Source organism: Cyanistes caeruleus, chromosome 36 (assembly GCF_971803275.1).
Source record: "Cyanistes caeruleus chromosome 36, bCyaCae1.hap1.1, whole genome shotgun sequence".
NCBI lineage: Eukaryota > Metazoa > Chordata > Aves > Passeriformes > Paridae > Cyanistes > Cyanistes caeruleus.
The window spans coordinates 628,919-648,094 of record NC_141737.1 but is presented as its reverse complement, the minus strand read 5'-3'; the positions used below and the strand labels follow the sequence as shown (position 1 = coordinate 648,094).

The 19,176-nt window shown below is 56.7% G+C and overlaps 1 protein-coding gene across 1 annotated transcript in view; it reads left to right on the top strand.

Annotated features, from left to right (window-relative positions):
- PPFIA3 (PPFI scaffold protein A3) overlaps positions 1-19,176 on the top strand; it is a 45,756-nt gene that overhangs the window by 21,358 nt on the left and 5,222 nt on the right. Inside the window, exons 12-25 of the mRNA XM_086871544.1 lie at positions 1,233-1,295; positions 1,426-1,505; positions 2,059-2,182; positions 2,832-3,010; positions 5,597-5,819; positions 6,966-7,210; positions 7,921-8,069; positions 9,284-9,377; positions 10,594-10,675; positions 12,389-12,589; positions 14,591-14,653; positions 15,344-15,370; positions 16,640-16,815; positions 18,392-18,489. Of these exons, the coding sequence (XP_086727670.1) occupies positions 1,233-1,295; positions 1,426-1,505; positions 2,059-2,182; positions 2,832-3,010; positions 5,597-5,819; positions 6,966-7,210; positions 7,921-8,069; positions 9,284-9,377; positions 10,594-10,675; positions 12,389-12,589; positions 14,591-14,653; positions 15,344-15,370; positions 16,640-16,815; positions 18,392-18,489 (1,804 nt within the window). The remainder of the gene's footprint in view (positions 1-1,232; positions 1,296-1,425; positions 1,506-2,058; positions 2,183-2,831; positions 3,011-5,596; positions 5,820-6,965; positions 7,211-7,920; positions 8,070-9,283; positions 9,378-10,593; positions 10,676-12,388; positions 12,590-14,590; positions 14,654-15,343; positions 15,371-16,639; positions 16,816-18,391; positions 18,490-19,176) is intronic.

Below are 19,176 nucleotides of genomic sequence, written 5' to 3'. Positions count from 1 at the left end.
TGGCTCCAGCTGCACCTCAAGGAGAGGATGGGGGCGCTGGAGGAGAAAGTGGGGGGTCCCCGAATTTGGGGAGGGGTCCCCCAAAAAATTGGGGGGTCCTGGGAGGGGTTTGAGGGGTTTTGGAGGGGATTTTGGGGGGTCCTGGAAGGGATTTGGGGGGTCTGGGATGGCTCCAGCTGCACCTGGAGGAGAAGGTTGGGGGTCCCCGAATTTGGGGAGGGGTCCCTGAATTGGGGGAGGGGTCCCCGAAAAAACTGGGGGGTTCCTGGGAGGGGTTTGAAGGGATTTGGAGGGGATTTGGGGGGTCCTGGAAGGGATTTGGGGGAGTTTGGGGGGTTTTGGGGGGTCCGGGATGGCTCCACCTGCACCTCAAGGAGAGGATGGGGGCCCTGGAGGAGAAGGTTGGGGGTCCCCGAATTTGGGGAGGGGTCCCCGAAAAAATTGGGGGGTCCTGGGAGGGATTTGAGGGGTTTTGGAGGGGATTTTGGGGGTCCCAGGGGGAGTTTAGGGGGTCCTGGGGGGTCTGGGATGGCTCCAACTGCACCTGGAGGAGAGGATGGGGGCCCGGGAGGAGAAGGTGGGGGGTCCCCGAATTTGGGGAGGGGTCCCCCAAAAAATTGGGGGGTCCTGGGAGGGGTCTGAGGGGATTTGGGGGGTCCTGGGAGGGGTTTGGGGGGAGTTTGGGGGGTCTGGGATGGCTCCAGCTGCACCTGGAGGAGGGGATGGGGGCGCTGGAGGAGAAGGTTTGGGGTCCCCGAATTTGGGGAGGGGTCCCCGAATTTCGGGAGGGGTCCCTGAAAAAATTGGGGGGTCCTGGAAGGGGTTAGGGGGGATTTGGAGGGGATTTGGGGGGTCCTGGAAGGGATTTTGGGGAATTTGGGGGGTCCTGGGGGGGTCCAGGATGGCTCCAGCTGCACCTCAAGGAGAGGATGGGGGCCCTGGAGGAGAAGGTGGGGGGTCCCCGAATTTGGGGAGGGGTCCCTGAATTTGGGGAGGGGTCCTTGAAAAAATTGGGGGGTCCTGGAAGGGATTTTGGGGGGGTCCTGAAAGGTCCTGGAAGGGGATCAGGGCATCCTTGCGGAGTTTGGGGCAGTGCCGGGAGGGATTTGGGGGGTCTGGGGGTCTCCTGGTGGTCTGGGGGAGCTCGTGATGGATTTGGGGGGGTCTGGGGGGGGTCCCCGGATGGTTTTGGGGTCCCCCCGGGGCTGAGCCCCCTCCCCAATTTCCCCCAGAACTCGCTGAGCGAAGAAATCGCCAACATGAAGAAGATGCAGGACGAGCTCCTGCTCAACAAGGTTTGGGGGGGTTTGGGGGGGTTTGGGGGGATTTTGGGGGGGTTTTGGGGGTTTTGGGGGGGTCCCCAGCACTGAATCCCCCTCCCCAAATTCCCAAATTGCCCAAAATTCCCGAATTTGCGCCCCTCAGGAGCAGCTGCTGGCGGAGATGGAGCGGATGCAGCTGGAGCTGGACCAGCTCCGGGGGCGCCCCGGCTCTTCCTACTCCAGGTACCCCCCAAAAAAACCCCCAAAACACCCCAAAAACCCCCAAAAACCCCACAAAATAACCCCAAAAACCCCAAAATCACCCCAAAACCCCACAAAATCACCCCAAAAACCCCAAAATCACCTCAAAATCACCCCAAAATCACCCCAAAACCACCACAAAATCACCCCAGAACCCCCCAAAATCACCCCAAAACCCCACAAAATTACCCCGAAATCACCCCAAAAATCCCCCAAACCCCCAAAATCACCCCCAAACCCCCCCAAATCTCTCCCAAGACCCCCAACACCCCCCAAATCCCTCCCAAACCCCCTCAAATCCCCCCCAAATCTCTCCCAGGACCCCCAAATCCCCCCAGGACCCCCCAAACCCCCCCAAAATCTTTCCCAGGACCCCCAAATCCCCCCAGGACCCCCTAAATCCCCCCCAAATCTTTCCCAGGACCCCCAAATCCCCCCCAAATCTCTCCCAGGCCCCCCCAGTTCCCCCCCAGCCCCCCCTGAGTTGTCTCTGGGGGTCCGGGGGGGTCTCGCCCCCCCCTCTTTGTGTCCCCAGGTCCCTCCCGGGCAGCGCCCTGGAGCTCCGGTACCCCCAGAGCCCCCTCGGGGGGACCCCCCTGGACCCCCACGCCCCCCCCCGCCGGCCCAGGAAGGGGCGCTGGGCCCCCCCCAAAGAGGAGGTGGGGGGTCCTGGGGGGATTTGGGGGGGTCCTGGGGGGATTTGGGGGGGGTCCTGAGGGGATTTGGGGCATCCTGGGGAGATTTGGGGGAGATTTGGGGGGTCCTGGGGGGACTTTGGGGGTCCTGGGGGGGATTTGGGGGGTCTTGGGGTGATTTTGGGGGGGTCCTGGGGGGATTTGGGGGGTCCTGGGGGGTCCTGGGGGGATTCAGGGGGGAATTGGGGGTCCTGGAAGGGTTTTGGGGGTATTTAGGGGGGTCGTGGGGGCTTTGGGGGGGGGTTAGGAGGGATTTGGGGGGGATTTGGGGGGTCTTGGGGTGATTTTGGGGGGGTCCTGGGGGGTCCTGGGAGAGATTTGTGGGGGATTTGGGGAGTCCTGGAGAGGCTTGGGGATTTGGGGGGATCCTGGGGGGATTTTGGGGTCGATTTGGGGGGGTCCTGAGAAGATTTTGGGGGGATTTTGGGAGGATTTTGGGGGGATTTTGGGGGGATTTTGGGGGGGATTTTGGGGGGATTTTGGGAGGATTTTGGGGGGATTTGGGGGGGATTTTGGGGGGGATTTTGGGGGGATTTTGGGGGGATTTTGGGGGAATTTTGTTGTTTTATTGAATTTTGGGGAGGGGTCTCTAATTCCTCCCCCCCCCCCGCAGGACTGGGAGAGGGGGGGGCTCCCCCCGGAGGGTCCCCCCGAGGGTTCGGACGAGGAGGAGCCTCGGGGGGGGGTCCCGGGTGGGGGGGACCCCCCAAAATCCCCGGGGGGACAGACGGACGTGCAGACCCTGGCGTTCATGCTCCAGGAGCAGCTGGAGGCCATCAACAAGGAGATCAAGTCAGTGAAATTCCCAAAAAAATCCCAAATTCGGGACCCCCCGGGACCCCCCAAAAATCCCCCAAATTCAGGGAGTTCCCAGAAACCCCAAAAATCCCCAAAAATCCCCAAATTCTGCCCCAAAATCCCCCAAAAATCCCGAAATTCTGCTCCAAAATCCAGGGATTTCACCCTAAAATCCTGAAGTTCTGCCCCCAAATTCCCCAAAATCCCGGGATTCTGCCCCAAATTCCCGCTCCAGGAGCAGCTGGAGGCCATCAACAAGGAGATCAAGTCAGTGAAATTCCCAAAAAAATCCCAAATTCGGGACCCCCCGGGACCCCCCAAAAATCCCCCAAATTCAGGGAGTTCCCAGAAACCCCAAAAATCCCCAAAAATCCCCAAATTCTGCCCCAAAATCCCCCAAAAATCCCGAAATTCTGCTCCAAAATCCAGGGATTTCACCCTAAAATCCTGAAGTTCTGCCCCCAAATTCCCCCAAATCCCGGGATTCTGCCCCAAAATCCAGGGATTCCATCCCCAAATCCCCCAAAATCCCGGGATTCTGCCCCAAAATGTTGAAATTCTGCCTCAAAATCCCCCAAAATCCCAAAATTCTGCCCCAAAATCCCAAAATTCTGCCCCAAAAATCCCAAAATTCGGCCCCAAAATCCCAAAATTCTGCCCCAAAATCCCCCAAAATCCCGGGAATTTGCCCCAAAATCCCAAAATTCTGCCCCAAAATCCCCCAAAATCCTGGGATTCTGCCCCAAAATCCTGGGATTTCACCCCAAAATCCCCCAAAATCCTGAAATTCCACCCCCAAATCCCCCAAAATTCCCCAAAATCCCAAAATTCTGCCCCAAAATGTCCCAAAATTCAGAGATTCTGCCCCAAAATCTTGAAATTCCTCCCCCGAATTCCCCAAAATCCCGCCCTAAAATTTGAAAATTCTGCCCCAAAATCCAGGGATTTCACCCCAAAATTCCCCAAAATTTCTCCCCCAAAATCCCCAAAAATTCCCCAAAATTTCCCCAAAAATTCCCCAAAAATCCCAAAATTCCCCCCAGGAAAAAAAAAAGGGAAAAGGAAATTTTGGGGGATTTTGGGGCCATTTTGGGGTGAAAAATTGGAATTTTGGGGTGAAAAATTGGAATTTTAGGGTAAAAAATTGGGATTTTGGGGGGACTTTTTGGATTTTAATTCCCGAATTTTTTGGGGTGAAAAATTGGGATTTTGGGGTGAAAAATTGGAATTTTGGGGTGAAAAATTGGGATTTTGGGGTGAAAAATTGGAATTTTGGGGTGAAAAATTGAGATTTTGGGGTGAAAAATTGGAATTTCGGGGGATATTTTGGGTTTTAATTCCCGAATTTTTTGGGGTGAAAAATTGGAATTTTGGGGTGAAAAATTGGGATTTTGGGGGGATTTTTTGGGTTTTAATTCCCGAATATTTTGGGGTGAAAAATTGGGATTTTGGGGTGAAAAATAGGAATTTTGGGGTGAAAAATTGAGATTTTGGGGTGAAAAATTGGGATTTTGGGGTGAAAAATTGGAATTTTTTTGGGGTGAAAAATTGGGATTTCGGGGGGATTTTTTTTGGGTTTAATTCCCGAATTTTCGGGGTCCCCCCCAGGCTGATCCAGGAGGAGAAAAAACCACAAAAATTGAGATTTTGGGGTGAAAAATTGGGATTTTGGGGTGAAAAATTGGGATTCTGGGGTGAAAAATTGGAATTTTGGGGTGAAAAATTGGGGTTTTGGGGTGAAAAATAGGAATTTTGGGGTGAAAAATTGGGATTTTGGGGGAATTTTTTGGGTTTTAAATCCCGAATTTTTTGGGGGTGAAAAATTGGGATTTTTGGAGTGAAAAATTTGGATTTTGGGGTGAAAAATTGGAATTTCGGGGTGAAAAATTGGAATTTTGGGGTGAAAAATTGGGATTTTGGGGTGAAAAATTGGGATTTTGGGGGGATATTTTGGGTTTTAATTCCCGAATTTTTTGGGGTGAAAAATTGGAATTTCGGGGGGACTTTTTGGGTTTTAATTCCTGAATTTTTTGGGGTGAAAAATTGGAATTTTGGGGTGGAAAATTGGGATTTTGGGGGGATTTTTTTTGGGTTTAATTCCCGAATTTTCGGGGTCCCCCCCCAGGCTGATCCAGGAGGAGAAAAAACCACAAAAATTGGGATTTTGGGGTGAAAAATTGGGATTTTGGGGGGATTTTTTTGGTTTTAATTCCCGAATTTTTTGGGGTGAAAAATTGGGGTTTTGGGGTGAAAAATTGGAATTTTGGGGTGAAAAATTGAGATTTTGGGGTGAAAAATTGGGATTTTGGGGGGATTTTTTGGGTTTTAATTCCCGAATTTTTTGGGGTGAAAAATTGGAATTTTGGGGTGAAAAATTGAGATTTTGGGGTGAAAAATTGGGATTTTGGGGGGATATTTTGGGTTTTAATTCCCGAATTTTTTGGGGTGAAAAATTGGAATTTTGGGGTGAAAAATTGGAATTTTTTTGGGGTGAAAAATTGGAATTTTTTTGGGGTGAAAATTTGGGATTTCGGGGGGATTTTTTGGGTTTAATTCCCGAATTTTCGGGGTCCCCCCCAGGCTGATCCAGGAGGAGAAGGAGAGCACGGAGCTGCGGGCGGAGGAGCTGGAGAGCCGCGTGGGGGGGGGGCTGGAGGGGGGGACCCCCAAATTCCGGGGGGGTCCCTCGGCCCCTCCCCCCGCCCCTCCCCCCGCGCTCAGCGGCCCCGCCCTCGCCAGCCCCTCCCCCCCCAGCAGCGGCCGCTCCACCCCCCGCCCCGCCCCCCCCAGCCCCGCCCGAGAGGTGAGACCCCCGAATTGGGGAGGGGGGGTGGGGAGACCCCCCCCAAAAAAAAAAATGGGGGGAAAATCCCAAAATTGGGGGGAAAATGGCAAAAATTGGGGGGAAAATGGCAAAAATTGGGGGGAAAATCCCAAAAATTGGGGAGGGGGATTCCCAAATTGGGGAGGGGGGGATGGGGGAGGGGTGGGGAGACCCCCCCCCAAAAAAAAATGGGGGGAAAAATCCCAAAATTGGGGGGAAAATGGCAAAAATTGGGGGGAAAATCACAAAAATTGGGGGGAAAAACCCAAAATTGGGGGGAAAATCCCAAAAATTGGGGAGGGGGATTCCCAAATTGGGGAGGGGGAGATGGGGGGAGGGGTGGGGAGACCCCCCCCAAAAAAAAATGGGGGGAAAAATCCCAAAATTGGGGGAAAAATGGTAAAAATTGGGGGGAAAATGGCAAAAATTGGGGGGAAAAACCCAAAATTGGGGGGAAAATCCCAAAAATTGGGGAGGGGGATTCCCAAATTGGGGAGGGGGAGATGGGGGGAGGGGTGGGGAGACCCCCCCCCAAAAAAAAATGGGGGGAAAAATCCCAAAATTGGGGGAAAATGGTAAAAATTGGGGGGAAAATCACAAAAATTGGGGGGAAAATCCCAAAATTGGGGGGAAAATCCCAAAATTGGGGAGGGGGATTCCCAAATTGGGGAGGGGGGGATGGGGGAGGGGTGGGGAGACCCCCCCCCAAAAAAATGGGGAAAAAAATCTCAAAATTGGGGGAAAAATGGCAAAAATTGGGGGGAAAATGGGAAAAATTGGGGGAAAATCCCAAAAATTGGGGAAAAAATCCCAAAAATTGGGGGGAAAATCCCAAAAATTGGGGAGGGGGGGATGGGGAGACCCCCCCCCAAAAAAAAATGCGGGAAAAAAACCTCAAAATTTGGTTAAAAATCCCAAAAATTGGCGGGGGAAATCCCAAAATTGGGGGGAGGGGAAAATTCCGAAAAATTGGGGAGGGGGAGGCAAAAATGGGGGACCCCCGAATTGGGGAGGGGGAGGATGGGGGGAGGGGTGGGGAGACCCCCCCCCCAAAAAAAAAAAAAATGGGGGAGGGGGAGGGAAAAATGGGGGAAAAAAATCCCAAAATTGGGGGAAAAAAAAATCCCAAAAATTGGGGAGGGGGAGGGGAGCCATAAAATGAGGAGGGGCCGCCCCAAAACTTTCCGGGGACCCCTCCCCAAATTTCCCTTGCAGAATCACGTCCCGAAGGAGGAGCCGCGGGGGGGGGCGGAGGAAAAGGGGGGGGGTCCCGGGGACCCCCCCGCCCCCACCCGAACCCCCCGAAGCGAGCGGGGGGGGGGAGGGGCGGCCCCGGCCGGGCTGGAGGAGGGGCGGGACCCCCGAGCGGGGTCAGTTTGGGGGGTCCTGGGGGGGTTTGGGGGGTCCTGGGGGGATTTGGGGAGGATTTGGGGGGGTTTGGGGGGTCCTGGGAGGATTTGGGGGGTCCTGGGGGGGATTGGGGGGTCCTGGGAGGGTTTGGGGGGTCCTGGGGCGGATTTGGGGCGGATTTGGGGGGGTCCTAGGGGAATTTGGGGGGTCTGGGGGGATTTCGGGGGTCCTGGGGGGTTTTGGGGGGGTCCTGGGAGGGTTTGGGGGGTCCTGGGGCGGATTTGGGGGGGATTTGGGGGGTCCTGGGGGGGATTTGGGGGGTTCTGGAGGGGATTTGGGGAAGATTTGGGGGGTCCTGGGGGGGTTTGAGGGGTCCTAGGGGAATTTGGGGGGGTCTGGGGGTCCTGGGGGGGATTTGGGGAGGATTTGGGGAGTCCTGGGGGCATTTGGGGAAGATTTGGGGGGTCCTGGGGGGGTTTTGGGGGGGTCCTAGGGGAATTTGGGGGGGGTCTGGGGGGGATTTAGGGGGTCCTGGGGGGTCCTGGGGGGATTTGGGGAGGATTTGGGGGGTCCTGGGGGGTTTTTGGGGGGGTCCTGGGGGGTTTTGGGGGTCCCTGATGGGATTTGGGGAGGATTTGGGGGGTCCTGGGGGGTTTTTGGGGTTCCTGAGTGTTTTTTGGGGTGCATTTGGGGGGTCCCGGGGGTGACGCCCCCTCCCCAAATTGCCCAGGCTGGTCCCCGAGGGTCCCGGAGCCCCCCCAGACCCCCTGCACAAGACCCCCCCCAAAAAGAAAAGCATCAAATCCTCCATCGGCCGCCTCTTCGGCAAGAAGGAGAAGGGGAGGCTGGGACCCCCCCCGAGGGACGCCCCCTCCCTGGGTGAGACCCCTCCCCAAATTACCGCGACCCCTCCCCAAAAAAACCCCGAAAAAACCCCGAAAATTGGCAAAAAATGGGGGAAAAAATGGAAAAAAACCACCCAAAAAATCCCCCAAAAATCCCAAATTCCCCCCGAGGGACGCCCCCTCCCTGGGTGAGACCCCTCCCCAAATTACCGCGACCCCTCCCCAAAAAAAACCGAAAAAACCCAAGAAAATTGACAAAAAATAGGGAAAAAATGGAAAAAAACCACCCAAAAAATCCTCAAAAAAATCCCCCAAAAAATCCCAAAAAATCCCCAAAAATCCCAAATCCCCTCCCGAGGGGCGACCCCTCCCCGGGTGAGACCCCTCCCCAAATTACCGCGACCCCTCCCCGAAAAAACCCGAAAAAAACCCGAAAATTGGCAAAAAATGGGGGGAAAAATGGAAAAAAACCACCCAAAAAATCCCCAAAAAATCCTCAAAAAATCCCAAAAAATCCCCAAAAATCCCAAATCCCCTCCCGAGGGGCGAGCCCTCCCTGGGTGAGACCCCTCCCCAAATTACCGCGACCCCTCCCCATAAAAACCCCTAAAACCCCGAAAAATGGCAAAAAATGGGGAAAAAAATGGAAAAAAACCACCCAAAAAATCCTCAAAAAATCCTCAAAAATCCCAAATCCCCTCCCGAGGGACGACCCCTCCCTGGGTGAGACCCCTCCCCAAATTACCGCGACCCCTCCCCAAAAAACTCCAAACTCCCCCCCCAAAAACCCAAAACATTTTGGGATTTGAGGATTTCCCGTGGAATTTTTGCGGGTTTTTTTTGGGAATTTCTCTGATTTTTTGGGGGGAATTTGGGGAGGGGTCTCCCGGGATCCCGATTTTGGGGTGGGGTCCCCATTTTGGGGTGGGTTCTCCGTGATTTTGGGGCGAATTCCCACGGATTTGGGATGGTTTTTGTGGGAATTTCGGGGATTTTTTTTAAAAGGAATTTTGGGAATTTCGGGGAGTTTTTTTTTAGGAATTTCGTGGAATTTGGGGAGGGGTCTCACCCTGAGAGCTGAGACCCCCCCCGGATCTTTTTTTGGGGGGTGGTCCCGATGGATTTTGGGGGGGTTTCCTACAGAATCGGGGCTTTCCCGTGGAATTTTTTGGCGGGAATTTTTTTTGGGGGGGGATTTGGGGACTTTGGGGAATTTGGGGAGGGGTCTCACCTCTTCCCCTCCCCCAGCCGGGACCCCCTCGGACGAGCTGGGCCCCCCCGAGGCGCTGGGCCTGGCCAAGCTCCCGGGGGGGGTGGACAAGGACCGGAGGAGCAAGAAAAAGTGAGGAGGGGGAGACCCCAAAATTTGGGGAGGGGGCGTCGGGGGAGGGTGGGGGAGGGGCTTTGGGGGGATTTGGGGGAGTTTTGGGGGAGGATTTGGGGGGTCCCGGTTAATTTGGGGCAGGTTTTGGGGGTCCCGGGTTAATTTGGGGCAGGTTTTGGGGGTCCCGATGAATTTGGGGAAGGTTTTGGGGGTCTCAGATTAATTTGGGGCAGGTTTTGGGGGTCTCAGATTAATTTGGGGCAGCTTTTGGGGGTCCCGGTGAATTTGGGGCAGGTTTTGGGGGTCTCAGGTTAATTTGGGGCAGGTTTTGGGGGTCCCAGGTGAATTTGGGGCAGGTTTTGGGGGTCCCGGGTTAATTTGGGGCAGGTTTTGGGGGTCCCGGGTTAATTTGGGGCAGGTTTTAGGGGTCCCGGGTTAATTTGGGGCAGGTTTTGGGGGTCTCGGGTTAATTTGGGGCAGGTTTTAGGGGTCCCGGTGAATTTGGGGCAGGTTTTGGGGGTCTCGGGTTAATTTGGGGCAGGTTTTGGGGGTCCCGGTGAATTTGGGGCAGGTTTTGGGGGTCCCGGTTAATTTGGGGCAGTTTTGGGGGTCTCGGGTTAATTTGGGGCAGGCTTTGGGGGTCTCAGGTGAATTTGGGGAGGGGTCCCGGGGGTCTCAGGTTAATTTGGGGAGGGGTCCGGCAGGCACGAGCTGCTGGAGGAGGCCTGCCGCCAGGGGCTGCCGTTCCCTGCAGGGTTTGGGGGTCCCGGGTTAATTTGGGGCAGGTTTTGGGGGTCTCAGGTGAATTTGGGGAGGGGTCCGGCAGGCACGAGCTGCTGGAGGAGGCCTGCCGCCAGGGGCTGCCGTTCCCTGCAGGGTTTGGGGGTCCCGGGTGAATTTGGGGAGGGGTCCCGGGGGTCCCGGGTGAATTTGGGGAGGGGTCCCGGTTAATTTGGGGAGGGGTCCGGCAGGCATGAGCTGCCTGCCGCCAGGGGCTGCCGTTCCCTGCAGGGTTTGGGGGTCTCAGGTGAATTTGGGGAGGGGTCCCGGGGGTCTCGGGTTAATTTGGGGCAGGTTTTGGGGGTCTCAGGTGAATTTGGGGAGGGGTCCCGGGGGTCCCGGGTGAATTTGGGGAGGGGTCCCGGGGGTCTCAGGTGAATTTGGGGAGGGGTCCCGGGGGTCCCGGGTGAATTTGGGGAGGGGTCTCAGGTTAATTTGGGGAGGGGTCCGGCAGGCACGAGCTGCTGGAGGAGGCCTGCCGCCAGGGGCTGCCGTTCGCCGCCTGGGACGGGCCCACCGTGGTCTCGTGGCTCGAGGTGAGGGGAGGGGGCGGCGAATTGGGGCGGGGGGCGAGCCCCGGGATTGGGCGGGAAAAACCCGAAATTTGGGCGGGAAAAACCCGAAAATTGGGCGGGAAAAACCCGAAATTTGGGCGGGAAAAACCCGAAATTTGGGCGGGAAAAACACGAAATTTGGGCAGGAAAACCCCAAAATTTGGGAGGGAAAAACCGGAAATTTGGGCGGGAAAAACCCGAAAATTGGGCGGGAAAAACCCGAAATTTGGGCGGGAAAAACCCGAAAATTGGGCGGGAAAAACCCGAAATTTGGGCAGGAAAACCCCAAAATTTGGGAGGGAAAAACCGGAAATTTGGGCGGGAAAAACCCGAAAATTGGGCGGGAAAAACCCGAAATTTGGGAGGGAAAAACCCGAAAATTGGGCGGGAGAAACCCAAAATCTGGGAGGAAAAACCCGAAATTTGAGAGGGAAAAACCGGAAATTTGGGCGGGAAAACCCCTTGGGATTTGGAGGGGAAAATACCCGGGAATTTTGGCGGGAAAATCCTCGGGACTGAGTGTGAAAAACCCAAAATTTGGGCGGGAAAAAGACCCGGGATTTGGGCGGGAAATCCCCGCGAGTTTTGGCGGGAAAACCTTCAGAATTTGGCGGGGAAAGGACTCGGGAATTTTGGCGGGAAACCCCCCAAAATGTTGGCTGGAAAACCCTCGGAATTTGGGCGGGGAAACCCCAAAATTTGGGCGGGAAAACCCTCGAAATTTGGCGGGAAAATACCCGGGAGTTTTGGCGGGAAAATCCCTGGGATTTTGGGTGGGGAAAACCCTCAAAATTTGGCGGGAAAACGCTCGGGATTTGGGCGGGAAAAACCCATCTTTAGAGACCCCAGACCCATTTCAGGGGCTTCAAACCCATTTTTAAGCCCCCAGCCCCCTTTGGGCAGCCCCCAGCCCCATTTTTACAGCCCCCAGCCCCATTTCCGAAGCCCCCAGCCCCATTTTTGATGGTTCCAGCCCCATTTTTACAGCCCTCAGCCCCATTCTAGAGCCCCCAGCCCCATTTCCGAATCCCCCAGCCCCATTCTAGAGCCCCCAGCCCCCTTTGAGCACCCCCAGCCCCATTTCCGAAGCCCCCAGCCCTATTTTTACAGCCCCCAGCCCCATTTCCGAAGCCCCCAGCCCATTTTTACAGCCCCCAACCCCATTTCCGAAGCCCCCAGCCCCATTCTAGAGCCCCCAGCCCCATTTGGCCACCCCCAGCCCCATTTCCGAATCCCCCAGCCCCCTTTGGGCACCCCCAGCCCCCTTTGGGCACCCCCAGCCCCATTTCCGAAGCCCCCAGCCCCATTTCCGAAGCCCCCAGCCCCATTTTCACAGCCCCCAGCCCCATTTTCACAGCCCCCAGCCCCATTCTAGAGCCCCCAGCCCCATTTGGCCACCCCCAGCCCCCTTTGGGCACCCCCAGCCCCATTTCCGAATCCCCCAGCCCCATTCCAGAGCCCCCAGCCCCCTTTGGGCACCCCCAGCCCCATTTCCGAAGCCCCCAGCCCCATTCTAGAGCCCCCAGCCCCATTTGGCCACCCCCAGCCCCATTTCCGAAGCCCCCAGCCCCATTTCCGAAGCCCCCAGCCCCATTTTTGATGGTTCCAGCCCCATTCTAGAGCCCCCAGCCCCATTTCCGAATCCCCCAGCCCCATTTCCCAAGCCCCCAGCCCCATTTTGGTGCCCCCCGGCAGGTCTGGGTGGGGATGCCGGCCTGGTACGTGGCCGCGTGCCGCGCCAACGTCCGCAGCGGGGGGGTCCTGGCCAACCTGTCGGACCCCGAGATCCAGCGGGAATTGGGGATCTCCCACCCCCTGCACCGGCTGAAGCTGCGGCTGGCGGTGCGAGAGATGGTGTCACTGACCAGCCCCTCCGCGCCCCCCTCCTCACGGACCGTGAGTGGGATTTGGGTGGGAAAATGGGGAATTTGGGGAGGGGGATTTGGGGGGAATCCATGGGGAAATGGGGAATTTGGGGAGGGGGATTTGGTGTCACTGACGAGCCCCTCCGCGCCCCCCTCCTCACGGACCGTGAGTGGGAAACGGGAATTTGGGGAGGGGGATTTGGGGGGAATCCATGGGGAAATGGGGAATTTGGGGAGGGGGATTTGGTGTCACTGACGAGTCCCTCCGCGCCCCCCTCCTCACGGACCGTGAGTGGGATTTGGGTGGGAAAATGGGGAATTTGGGGAGGGGGATTTGGTGTCACTGACCAGCCCCTCCACGCCCCCCTCCTCACGGACCGTGAGTGGGAAATGGGGAATTTGGGGAGGGGGATTTGGTGTCACTGACCAGCCCCTCCGCGCCCCCCTCCTCACGGACCGTGAGTGGGATTTGGGTGGGAAAATCGGGAATTTGGGGAGGGGGATTTGGGGGGAATCCATGGGGAAATGGGGAATTTGGGGAGGGGGATTTGGTGTCACTGACCAGCCCCTCCACGCCCCCCTCCTCACGGACCGTGAGTGGGAAACGGGAATTTGGGGAGGGGGATTTGGGCAGAATCCATGGGGAAATGGGGAATTTGGGGAGGGGGATTTGGGATTTGGGGAGGGGGATTTGGGGGGAATCCATGGGGAAATGGGGAATTTGGGGAGGGGGATTTGGGCAGAATCCATGGGGAAATGGGGAATTTGGGGAGGGGGATTTGGGATCTGGGGAGGGGGATTTGGGGGGAATCCATGGGGAAATGGGGAATTTGGGGAGGGGGATTTGGGATTTGGGGAGGGGGATTTGGGGGGAATCCATGGGGAAATGGGGAATTTGGGGAGGGGGATTTGGTGTCACTGACGAGTCCATCCGCGCCCCCCTCCTCACGGACCGTGAGTGGGAAACGGGAATTTGGGGAGGGGGATTTGGGCAGAATCCATGGGGAAATGGGGAATTTGGGGAGGGGGATTTGGAATTTGGGGAGGGGGATTTGGGGGGAATCCATGGGGAAATGGGGAATTTGGGGAGGGGGATTTGGTGTCACTGACCAGCCCCTCCGCGCCCCCCTCCTCACGGACCGTGAGTGGGATTTGGGAATTTGGGGAGGGGGATTTGGGGGGAATCCATGGGGAAATCGGGAATTTGGGGAGGGGGATTTGGGAATTTGGGGAGGGGGATTTGGTGTCACTGACGAGTCCCTCCGCGCCCCCCTCCTCACGGACCGTGAGTGGGAAATGGGAATTTGGGGAGGGGGATTTGGGGGGAATCCATGGGGAAATGGGGAATTTGGGGAGGGGGATTTGGTGTCACTGACCAGCCCCTCCGCGCCCCCCTCCTCACGGACCGTGAGTGGGAAACGGGAATTTGGGGAGGGGGAGTTGGGATTTGGGGAGGGGGATTTGGGAGGAATCCATGGGGAAATGGGGAATTTGGGGAGGGGTCCTCACAAACCGTGAGTGGGGATTTGGGTGGGAAAATCGGGAATTTGGGGAGGGGGATTTGGTGTCACTGAGCAGCCCCTCCGCGCCCCCCTCCTCCCTTTAATGAGCGGTTTTAATTGAGGGGGATTTAATTAAGGAGAATTAAATTCGGTCTTTAATGAGGGGGATTTAATTGAGGGGGATTTAATGAGGGGGGTTTAATTAAGGAGGGTTTAATTGGGGGGGATTTAATTGGGGGGGATTTAATGAGGGGTTTAATAAGGGGGTTTAATTAAGGAGGATTTAATTGAGGAGGCTTTAATGAGGGGGATTTAATTGGGGGGGCTTTAATGAGGGGTTTAATGGGGGGGTTTAATTAAGGAGAATTTAATTAAGGAGGATTTAATTGGGGGGGGTTTTACCCGGGGGGCCTCACCCAGGGGTTGGGGGGGGCGGGTTCCCCATGACATCACCCCCATCCCCATGACGTCACACCCCCTGCGATGACGTCACCCACGGCTCCCGATGACGTCATTTCCCCTCCCCCCAGTGCACGGGGAACGTGTGGATGACGCACGAGGAGATGGAATCGCTCCCGGCCACGCCCAACGCGGTCAGCGCCGGATTTGGGGGGGATTTGGGGGGGATTTGGGATTTCGGGACCCCTCCCCAAAAGGATTTGGGGCGATTTTGGGACCCCCTGACCCATCCAGGGGGGATTTTTTTGGATTTTGGGGGGATTTTTTTGGATTTTGGGACCCTCTGGACTCTCCGGGGTGGATTTTGGGGAGATTTGGGGGGGATTTGGGATTTTGGGACCCCTCCCCAAAAGAATTTGTGGCAATTTTGGGACCCCCTGACCCATCCAGTGGGAATTTTGGGGAGATTTTGGGGGGATTTTTGGGGATTTGGGGACCCTCTGGACTCTCCAGGGCGGATTTTGGGGAGATCTGGGATTTTGGGACCCCTCCCCAAAGGATTTGGGGCGATTTTGGGAACCTCTGACCCCTCCAGGGGGGGATTTTGGGGGGATTTGGGACCCCTAACCCTTCCTGAAAGGAAATTTGGGACCCCCTGGACTCTCCAGGGAGGATTTTGGGGAAATCTGGGGGGATTTTGGGACCCCTGACCCCTTCAGGATGGATTTTGGGTGGATTTTTGGGATTTTGGGACCCCCTGGACCCTCCAGAAGGGGATTTTGGGTGGATTTTTTGGGATTTTGGGACCCCTGACCTCTCCAGGGCGGATTTTGGGTGGATTTTTTGGGATTTGGGGACCCCTGACCCCCCATTTTTCCCCCCAGGAGCCGCGCGAGATCAGCTGGGAACAGGTAGGGGCGGGGCTTAACAGGGGGCGGGGCTTAAACAAATAGTATTTGCATAAACGGGCGTGGTTTGTACAAGGGGCGGGGCTTGCAAGGCGTTTGCGTTGGGCGGGGTTTATTAACAGGGGCGTGGTTTAAACGAGGGGGCGTGGCTTGAGCGGGGTCCTGGCAGGGTTAAAATGGGAAGGGGCTGAAAGGGGGGGGAGCAGCCAGGTCCTGGCAGGGATATAAAAATTTGGGGTGCCATAATCGGGTCCTGGCAGGGCTATAAAGGTCTGGGGTGCCATAACCGGGTCCTGGCAGGGATATAAAAATTTGGGGTGCCACACCCCGGTCCTGGCAGGGCTATAAAGGTCTGGGGTGCCATAACCAGGTCCTGGCAGGGACATAAAGGTCTGGGGTGCCATAACCGGGTCCTGGCAGGGATATAAAAATTTGGGGTGCCATAATCGGGTCCTGGCAGGGACATAAAGGTCTGGGGTGCCATAACCGGGTCCTGGCAGGGATATAAAAATTTGGGGTGCCATAATTGGGTCCTGGCAGGGCTATAAAGGTCTGGGGTGCCATAACCGGGTCCTGGCAGGGATATAAAAATTTGGGGTGCCATAATCAGGTCCTGTCAGGGACATAAAGGTCTGGGGTGCCATAACCGGGTCCTGGCAGGGATATAAAGGTGTGGGATACCGTAGCCAGGTCCTGGCAGGGCTATAAAGGTCTGGGGTGCCATAACCGGGTCCTGGCAGGGATATAAAAATTTGGGGTGCCACACCCCGGTCCTGGCAGGGACGTAAAGGTCTGGGGTGCCATAACCAGGTCCTGGCAGGGATATAAAGTTGTAGGATAACATAGCCAGGTCCTGGCAGGGATATAGAGGTCAGGGGAGTTTTGGGGTGTCCCCAGCGTGTCCCCCTGCCCCAGATCCTGGCAGGGCTATAAACTTGGGGGTCTCAAAGCTGGGTCCTGGCAGGGATATAAAGGTGTGAGATACCATAACCGGGTCCTGGCAGGGATATAGAGGTGTGAGATGCCATAACCGGGTCCTGGCAGGGATATAGAGGTCAGGGGAGTTTTGGGGTGTCCCCCCCCGCAGATCCTGGCCCACGGGGACATGAACCACGAGTGGGTGGGGGTCTCACAGCCAGGTCCTGGCAGGGATATAGAGGTGTAGGATACCATAACCGGGTCCTGGCAGGGATATAGAGGTGTAGGATGCCATAACCGGGTCCTGGCAGGGATATAGAGGTCAGGGGAGTTTTGGGGTGTCCCCCCCCGCAGATCCTGGCCCACGGGGACATGAACCACGAGTGGGTGGGGAACGAGTGGCTGCCCAGCCTGGGGCTGCCCCAGTACCGCAGTTACTTCATGGAGTCGCTGGTGGACGCGCGGATGCTCGACCACCTCAGCAAGAAGGAGCTGCGGGGGCAGCTGAAGATGGTGGATTCCTTCCACCGGTGAGAGGGGGGGAATTTGGGGGGAAAACGGGGGGAAATGGGGAAATTTGGGGGGAAATGGGGAAATTTGGGGGAAAAATGGGGGGAAAATGGGGAAATTTGGGGGAAAAATTGGGGGAAATTTGGGGGAAAATGGGGGGAAATGGGGGAAAAATTGGGGGAAATGGGAGAAAAAATGGGGGGAAATGGGGGAAAAATGGAGGGAAATGGGGAAATTTGAGAGGAAATGGGGGAAAATGGGAGGAAATGGGGAAATTTGGGGGAAATGGGGAAAAAATGGGGGGAAATAGGGAAAAAATGGGGGGAAAATTTGAGAGGAAATGGGGGAAAATGGAGGAAATGGGGAAATTTGGGGGAAATGGGAGAAAAATGGGGGGAAATGTGAAAATTTGGGGGAAAAATGGGGGGAAATGGGGAAATTTGGGGGGAAAAATTGAAAATTTGGGGAAAAATGAGGAAAAAATGGGGTGAAATGGGGAAGAAATGGGGGAAAAATGGGGGGAAATGGGAAGAAAATTGAAAATCTGGAGGGAAATGGGGAAAAAAATGGGGGGAAAATTGAAAATTTGGAGGGAAATGGGGAAAAAATGGGGGAAACAGGAAAAAAATGGGGGGGAAATTGAAAATTTGGGGGGAAACGGGGAAGAAATGGGGGGAAATGGGGAAAAAATGAAATTCTGGGGGAAAATGGGAAAAAAAAGGAAGGGAAATGTCAAGAGTTTGAGGGGAACCGCAAGAGTTTGAGGAAAATGTTAAAAGTTTGAGGAAAATGTGAAAAGTTTGTGGGAAAAACCTCGAATTTTAGGGCTGGAGTAGAAATGTGGGGAGGGGTCACAAAACGATCCTGGACCCTTTCCCGGGGGCACTTTGGGACTTTTGGGGTGACCCCAGCCCCCCCTAAATGACCTCAGGACCCCCGGGGTGACCTCGGGGTCATCTGGGGACCCCCGGGGTGAACCCAGGACCCTCAAGGTGACCCCAAGACCCTCGGGGTGACCCCAGGACCCCCCAAATTCTCCCCAACCTCCCCTAAAAAACGACCCCGGCCCCTCTCCCACGGCCACTTGGGGACTTTTGGGGTGACCCCAGCCCCCCCTAAATGACCTCAGGACCTCCGGGGTGACCTCGGGGTCATCTGGGGACCCTCGGGGTGACCTCAAGACCCCCGGGGTGACCCCAGGACCCTCAGGGCCACCCCAGGACCCCCCAAATTCTCCCCAACCTCCCCTAAGAAACGACCCCGGCCCCTCTCCCACGGCCACTTTGGGACTTTTGGGGTGACCCCAGCCCCCCCCAAATGACCTCAGGACCCCCGGGGTGACCTCGGGGTCATCTGGGGACCCCCGGGGTGACCCCAGGACCCTCAAGGTGACCCAGGGACCCCCGGGGTGACCCCAGGACCCCCCAAATTCTCCCCAACCTCCCCTAAAAAACGACCCCGGCCCCTCTCCCACGGCCACTTTGGGACTTTTGGGGTGACCCCAGCCCCCCCTAAATGACCTCAGGACCTCCGGGGTGACCTCGGGGTCATCTGGGGACCCCCGGGGTGACCCCGGGACCCCCAAATTCCCCCCAGGGTGAGCCTGCACTACGGCATCATGTGCCTCAAGCGCCTCAACTACGACCGCAAGGAGCTGGAGCGGCGGCGGGAGGAGAGCCAGGGGGGCACCTCCGGTATTTGGGGAGGGGTCCCAGGGGGTCTCAGGGGGGGTCCCGAGGAGGTTTATGGGGTCCCGAGGGGGTTTAGGGGGGATCTCAGGGGGTTTGGGGGGGTTTGGAGGGGGTTTTGGGGGGGTTTGGGGAGGACTTGAGGGGGTTTGGGGAGATTTTGAGGGGCTTTGGGGGGATCTCAAGGGGGTCCTGAAGGGTTTGGGGGGTCCTGAAGGGTTTGGGGGGTTCTCAGGGAGTTTTGGGGGGGTCCTGAGGGGTTTGGGGGGTTCTCAGGGGGTTTTGGGGGGGTCCTGAGAGGTTTGGGGGGGTTCTCATAGGATTTTTTGGGGGGTCCTGAGAGGTTTGGAGGGGTTCTTGGGGTCAGAGTTAAGGGGAGAACATTTGGGTGGGGGGGGGATCTGGGGGGGGTTTGGGGCATCCCGAGATTTTTTTGGGGGGGGTCCAGGGAGTTCAGGGCTGTTTTGGGGGCTCGGGGGGGATCTGGGGAGGGGTCCCGGGGGGATTTGGGGTTTTTTTGGGGGGGGTCCTGGAGGGATTTGGGAACCCGGGTGGTTTTTTGGGGGGTCCCGGGGGGATTTGGGGTTGTCCCGGGGGGTCTTGAGCCCACCCAGATGTGGGGGGGGGTCCCGCTCATTGAACCGGGGGCTTTGGGGAGGTTTTGGGGGGGTTTGAGGGGATTTTGGGGTTGAT